At 57.3% G+C, this 7,138-nt stretch overlaps 2 protein-coding genes across 2 annotated transcripts; both read left to right on the forward strand.

Annotated features, from left to right (window-relative positions):
• Positions 1 to 340: 340 nt before the first annotated feature.
• Positions 341 to 2,412, forward strand: ACA1_142130 (Oxysterolbinding protein 9, putative; the record flags this gene model as incomplete). The annotated part of the gene is made up of 9 exons (XM_004349560.1): positions 341 to 579; positions 664 to 740; positions 828 to 911; positions 975 to 1,358; positions 1,436 to 1,550; positions 1,659 to 1,737; positions 1,886 to 1,944; positions 2,087 to 2,212; positions 2,304 to 2,412. The coding sequence occupies 9 exons, from the start codon at positions 341 to 343 to the stop codon at positions 2,410 to 2,412; spliced, it is 1,272 nt and encodes a 423-aa protein (XP_004349610.1).
• A 343-nt stretch (positions 2,413 to 2,755) lies between these two features.
• ACA1_142140 (phospholipase D/transphosphatidylase) lies at positions 2,756 to 5,548 on the forward strand (the record flags this gene model as incomplete). Its single annotated transcript, XM_004349561.1, has 13 exons — positions 2,756 to 2,853; positions 2,954 to 3,154; positions 3,256 to 3,395; positions 3,453 to 3,505; positions 3,606 to 3,744; positions 3,847 to 3,984; positions 4,116 to 4,271; positions 4,344 to 4,530; positions 4,598 to 4,704; positions 4,790 to 4,926; positions 5,025 to 5,178; positions 5,299 to 5,382; positions 5,478 to 5,548. The coding sequence occupies 13 exons, from the start codon at positions 2,756 to 2,758 to the stop codon at positions 5,546 to 5,548; spliced, it is 1,665 nt and encodes a 554-aa protein (XP_004349611.1).
• Between the last annotated feature and the right edge of the window lie 1,590 nt (positions 5,549 to 7,138).

A 7,138-nucleotide genomic window follows, 5' to 3' on the forward strand; every position in this document is an offset into this window, starting at 1 on the left:
TGGCCCTGCCGCAGACCACCAAGCGCAAGACCTCACCACCAGAGCTGTACACCAACGTTGTTGTTCTTCTGCTACACAACCGAAGAATTCTTGTTCTCCATTTCATTCGTTTTGAATACGAATTTATTATTTTTTTGCTGACGTGGCGTTGCTCTGGCCCAGAGAGCGGCCGAGATTTCGTTTGGCATCTGCCAAGAAGGGCTTCTTCTTGCACGACGATCGATCTCGCACCATTCACGGAAGTCCTCAATCGCCACAGCGCCACTTTTTCTTCCATAGATCACAGGAGGAGGAGAGAGGAGCAGGAAGGAGTTCAAAAACGATAATCTCTCAGAAAAAAATGGAAGGTCAGCAGGGGGGAGGCGATGGTGCCGTGGAGGATGTGGCGCGCGACATTGAGCGCTTCCAGCTCAGCGGCGAGGGCGGTTACCAGCCGCAACGAGGCTCTGCATCCGACGCACCGCATGCTGCACCACCCACGGGGGTGGAGCTGCAGCGACGCATCTTCACCCACAACAAGCCCCACTCATCGGGTGGCCTGCAATGGGTCGACGAAGTGGAGCTCAAGAAGCAGCGCAGGTTCGTAATCGAGCACCTTCAATCAAAGCCTTCATTAATTCATTTCATTTCATTTCATTTCAATTCCTTTTTTCCTCTACACAGCGTGGCAGTTGATGTCTTGAAGCAGTTGGGGCAAAACATCCTCGAGGGCAAGGATCTCACCAAGATCGCTCTGCCAGGTAACACGTTGCTTCTTTTCATTCATGAAGTATTGGCGTGTCGTTCGTCGTAGCCTGATCTTTTCTTGCCGCGGTGGTGGTGCGCAGTATACTTGTTCGAGCCTCGCTCCTTCCTCGAGCGTCTTGCCGATGGCTTTTCCTTTGCTCCCCACTTCCTTCGCAAGGCCGCCGGTACTGCTGCCCGCTCTCTTCCTGTGTGCCCGTTCGCGAGGTCGCTCTGACATCCACCGGCAGAGGCCAAGGATGCGCTTGAGCGTCTGAAGTACGTCATCGCCTTCAGCGTTGCCGGCCTGCACCTCACCGCCACCCAAAAGAAGCCCTTCAACCCCATTCTTGGTATGCCTGGCCTTCCTATTCCGATGGACTGCTACCGGGTCATTAACGACAACGACAACAACAACAACAACACAGGCGAGACGCACCAGGCCTTCTTCGAGGACGGCACGGCAGTGTACTGCGAGCAGTCGTCGCACCACCCGCCGGCATCGAACTTCCAGGTGCTGCCGCCGGACGACGCCTACCGGCTGTACGGCTTCGGCATCTTCTCCGCCCACTGGAAGGGCAACGTCATCCACGGCCTTCAGAAGGGACCCAACCTCGTCGAGTTCCCCGCCGATGGTGCGCCGCCACCGACACACACCACACACACCCACACACACCACCCAACGTGGCTCACACTTTTGATCGCTCACCAGGGACGATTATTTCGATTGAGTTGCCGCACGCCATCTTCAAGGGCCTCATCTGGGGCGATCGTATTCAGGACTACGGCGGCTCCATCACCTTCACCGACAAGAAGAACGACCTCGCGTATGCGAACCCCTCTTCTCTCTCTCTCTCTTACTCTTTCTTTCTTTCTCTCCCTCTGGCTTCCCATCTACCACACTCTTGGCTCACCCCGTGCTTGTACCCGCGCAGCTGCGAGTTGACGTTCGAGGCTCCGGGCTGGGTGGCTTCCTGGTTCTCCACCCCCAAGCACCCGTCCGATTGGCTGAGCGTACCCTCCCCCACCCCCCTCTTTCTCTTTGTTTTAATTTATTCAATTTTTATTAATTATAATTTGTTCAATTTAAATTAAAACATTTATTTCTTGATGTGGACAGGGCGCCATCTATCGAATGAGCACGCGCACGAAAAACAAGAAGGACGTGCTGGCCAAGGTCGAGGGATCCTGGCTATCCCACGTCGACGTTGATGGCAAGAGGTATCCCCTGCGCACCTCGCTAACCTGATCACCGGGCTCATCATCACCATCGTCATCGAGCCCGGCCCTCGTTTCTTCCTGCCCGTCAAGAATTCTTACTGATTATTTTCCTGTTGGCCGACCCACCCACCCACCACCGCAGGTACTGGGACCTTAAGGAGGTGGCGCCGTGGTCCATTCGACCCGCGGACAACCCGCTTCCGTCGGACTGTAGATATCGAGAGGACCTCCAGGCCCTCCTGCGCGGCGACGAGGAAGAGGCCCAGCGGTTCGTAGACGCTCAACCCTCCCATTACTACAGAATGAAAATGATAAATTACAACAAATAAGCTGATGATGTTGCGCGCGCGTGTGCGTAGGCTCAAGGTCAAGCTGGAGGAGAAGCAGAGGAGGGAGGCCCGACTGAGGGACGAGGGCGAGGCCGCGGCTCGCGCGAAGAGGTCTCGTGGTGACAAGGGCGCCAAGTGAGGCCCGTAAGGCGTCGACGCCCGACCTTCGTTCTGGGTGTCGTCCTCCCCAGCGAGCTGGCAGGAAGGAGTCTTGGTGTTGTTTTTCGGCCGTTTTTGTTTTTAGTGCGTGCGCAGCTTGCCCCCAATAGATCTCTTCTACACACTGGGCCGTGTTTTTTTTTGGCGTGTGCCGTGTCGAGCACGTTATGTGGTGTGTGCTCTTTGTGCGTGTCGTGCGGCGTGAACTGTTACTGCATTCCGCGAGTTCCTGGTGCGCCACGCGGCACCAACACAAATTCACTGCACGCCAAAGCAAGAAATGCGCTAGCGGCCACCCAACAGACCACACTCGGAGTGCACACATGCAGGACACGATGGCAACCACCTTCAAGGGCACTGTGCAGCCGGTGCCGTTCGGTGTCTCCGCCTCCTACCCACCGCGCAGCGGCAACTTTGTCAGGTTCCCCCCCGACATATTAGATATTTTATTTTTGCATTTTTCAATATTGAATATTTATTGTCCGGTGTGGCGTGTGGCGTGTGGCGTGTGCGCACGCTAGGCCGCTGGTGGACGGCATACCGGCGTTCACCCGCATCGGAGCGGCGATCAGGGACGCCAAAGCCCGGGTGTGGATCGGCGTCTCCTTCATCGACTACCAGTCCTTCGTCTTCCCGGGCTTCGAGGCCTCGGGCAAGAACGACGGACACTTCTGGACCCTCCTCCGTCGCGTGGCCGAGCGTGGCGTCGACGTCCGCCTCCTGTACAGCCCCGCACCACTTCCACTCTGGCACTCACCGACGTCCTACTTACCGCGTGCGGTGTGTGTGTGTGTGGTGTGCGGTGTGTGGTGTGTCGTGCCAGGTTTTGGTCCAACACGCGATTCTTCAAGAACTCGCACTTTCCAAGCGCGTCGGAGAGCCACGAATGGCTGAAGCAGCTGCACCGGGGAGAGGAAGAGCAGCGCCTCGACTGCGGCATCCTCATCCGCTGGGACCAGTCCAGTACAGCCCGACCCCTCTCCCTTTCCCCCTTCACCCACCACCACTCTTTTCCCGCAGACGACGCACCCCACTGCCACCACGAGAAATCCTTCCTCATCGACGCTGGCCAGGTTCGTATTATTATTATTATTATTAAAAGTTGATATATTGGTTTCTTATTTGTGTTAAAAATGGAATTTATTGATTTTTGTTTTTCACAAATAATGGCAGGAAACGGAGGTGGCGTTCGTGGGCGGGATCGGGATGGGATCGGGCGGGATGGTCACGCCCGAGCATCCGCCGTGCCGGCCCGGCGACCAAAACGACCACCACAACCACGACACCTTCTTCGAGCTGCAGGGTCCTTCAGGTGCACAAACAAGCGCATGTGACACCCACGACACACATGCACCGCACACGACACGCATATTCAACGCACACAACACACGCTGCTCACAGTCGGGTGCTCCAGGGACCGACGTGCACCATCACTTTGTGCAGCGATGGAACGGGGCACTGGACCACCACCTCGCCGGCGGCCATTGGCCCTCGCTCGAGCGGGCCAACAGCCTCCCGTTCCCGTCCAAGCTCACCCCGCCCTCCGAACAAGGTACACTGTAGTGCATATATCTATTTTATAGATTATATCTAGATTATAAACAATATTTATTATATAAACAAAAGAGTTTCATTGGAATTTTGAAAATTAAATAATTAATAATATTTAATAAAACACCAAAGGCAATGCCACGGTGCAGGTGCAGCGCTCGGTGCGGCCGCAGAGCCGAGGAGGCTACACCGACTCCACGCCGACCGTTCTGCCGCCCGACTACCCCGGGCTCCCCACGCTCGACATTCGCGAGGGCGAGCAGAGCATCTACGAACAGTACAAGCTGGGTACTCACCATCACCGCCGCCGCCACCCGTGGTCGTGTGAGTGTGTGCTGTGTGATTGCCCGCACGACTTAGGCGTTCCGCTCATCAACCACATCGCGCATTCAGCGTTCGGTGCGGCCAAGCGTACGATCTACATCGAGAACCAGCACGTGGCCCACCCGCTCCTGCTCGACCTCCTCATCCAGGCCCTCAAGCGCGGGCACGGACCTCACCGCCGCTTCTACCCCACTTCTCGAATCCTTCTAAACATCTCCTGTTCGTGTGCGCGTGTCGTGTCGTGTCGTTCATCGTGTGTCGTGTCATGTGTGTTTATTGTGTGGGTGTAGGGTGGCGGTTGTGTACATGGCGCCGGCGCTGGTCATGCGCGCTGTGTCAGCCGAGTACGAGGCCTACACCCGATGGACCGAAGCCGTGAAGCGAGGCGATACCACCGGTACTGCCTGTCGACTCGTCGTCGGCGTGACCTTGCGCCCACCTGAACCGTGTGTATCGTGTGTGTCGTGTGTGGGCGCCCACAGTTCCGAGGCCCCGCTACGCCGACGTGTGGGTCCGGCTGGCGGAGCTGGCCACCCTCGAGAACTTCGTGTTGGCCGGACTGTCGGTCGCCAACCCCGACCGGCCCCACGGCTACCAGATTGAATACGTGCACTCCAAGGTGCCCCGCCTCGTCCACCTCGATCGTCTCCGTACAAACATAACCATGTGCTTGTCGTGTCATGCGTGCGTGTGTGTCGTGTCGTGCTGCGTTCGCAGGTGGCCATCGTAGACGGCGAGTGGTTCACGGGCGGGAGTGCCAACCTGGTGGATCTCTCGATGGAGAAGGACCACACGGAGCTCAACATCTCCGTGTGGGACAAGCCCGCCGCCCGCCGCTTTCTCGCCGACCTCGTCCACGAGCACTCGGGCGGTACTTACCACCTCACCACCTCTCCCTCTCCGCGTCACTCGTTAACTCATTGTGTGCGTTGTGTGTGTGGTTGCGCGCGTGTGTGTGTTGCGTCGTGTGTTGGGTATTGTGGGCGGTCAGTTGACACGGGTGGCATGACGGACGTGGAGATGGTGGCGACACTCCAGCGCGTGGCCAAGGCCAACGGCCAGGCACTCCGCGCACGTGCGTTTGGCCCCCCAAATCAAACAACGAGAGGTGCCTGGGCGGTACAGAACCGATTCCTCACAGCCTTTTCATGCGTGTGCCCGCGGGAACAGGGAAACCATTGACAGGCCACGCCTTTGCCCTGGACCCGCTCACCTACGGGTCGCAGCTCAAGAACTACTGATCCGGCTCAGCCTGACCAAGGCCAAGCTTGTGAAAGAAGAAGGAAAGCAGCGTGTGCCAAAACAACAAAAAGCTGGTGGTGGCGTCATGGGCAACGGGTATTGGGCAAGGTGGGTGGCCAGTCGTTGACTGGCACTAGCCTCGCACAAGATGTCAATTTTTTCCAGTAAGATGAAACGAAGTAACCCATTGACAGGGTGCACCATGCTCAACCTTCATCATCCGGCCAGGGTCCACTTGAACCTGGTCAAGGCCAGACCATCACCAGCTTATGGTAGGTGGGCTGAATAAAGCAAGAAAGAAATACAAATATTTATTGCAATATGACCTAATAGATCCATCACTGTATCATCACTACCGCACGATGCCGAGGGAGATCAGGGTCTTGGCCATTTAGGTGACGGACTTGTCCATGGGCGTGAAGGTGATGCCAGCTGCTGCTCGGCCTTGCTGCGGCAGTACTTGGGGAAGTTCACGACATGACACGACACACGCGACACACGCGACACCGTCACACGACACACGCGATACACAGTTAGGTTAAGGTGGCGGTGAGAGGTTAAGGTGGTGGTGTGACGTACGACGCAGCCTAAGCAGAGGGGGAGACAGCTGTCCTTCTTGAAGGCGCCGGAGAGGACGGCGCGCACGCTCTCGCTGTCGGTGCGGGCCGAGAGGGGCGGACCGAACGCCGTTTTGATCAGCAAACCTTTTCATCGGGTGGGATGGCTTGCCAGGCGACGGCAGCGCAGGAGGAGGTGACCACGCGCTTGAGGCGGCGTGCAGCACGTTGAGGGTGCCGGGTGAGGAGCGCCAAACAAGTTCTTGGGTGGCCAGCGAGAAAGGAAAAAAGGGAAATGGAAGACTACGCCCAGCCCACATCAACTTTGGCGGACAGGGTGGCGTCGAGGCCGGATGCTGATAAGGGCGAGTGCACACCGAGACCAGCCACGGGTCAGTCATGACCAATGGCTGCTCTTGCAGGAATAAAATTCTGCAGGACGCTTCTGGGCGAGCCAGGGCCGAACACCTTCTTACCCCACCATGAACACGGATTCTGGAATCGGGAAAGATGAACAGGGTGCAGCTCAGCGCACGGGCGAGGAAGCGAGGGAGATAATTCTGCTTGAGGCGGAGGGTAACAAAGCGACACGGTGGGAGCCGGCAGCAAATCGACTTCGCTCCGATTGGCCGTGGAAGTTCCCTTGTCCCGACTAACTTGAGTTCTACAAAGTTCGAAGAAACGCCCAACGTCGCGACGGCAAACAACCACGCCCAACCGGCATAACCTCATCAACCTATTGATGGAGCATCAGCAGCAGCCGATAAAGGCGCCTGTGACCGGTGGCGGTGGCGAGTGGGTCGGGATGGCGAGGTTTGTAGCGGCGGTGGCCGTGAGTGCGGCCGTTGCAGGAGGCCTCACCTGGTGGTGGGTCACGCGTGGCGATCCGTCCGACGAAGAAATCGACCCCGAGGGAGAGTTGCCCTCAAGTACACCCCGCGCTTCGTTCTTCTTCTTTCGTTTTCGTTCATTTTCGCTCTTTTTCGTTCTTTGCGCTGCCGTGGTGTGTGAAGTGGAGGAGGTATGGGCAAA

This window comes from Acanthamoeba castellanii (genome assembly GCF_000313135.1).
Source record: "Acanthamoeba castellanii str. Neff unplaced genomic scaffold scf7180000084708, whole genome shotgun sequence".
NCBI lineage: Eukaryota > Discosea > Longamoebia > Acanthamoebidae > Acanthamoeba > Acanthamoeba castellanii.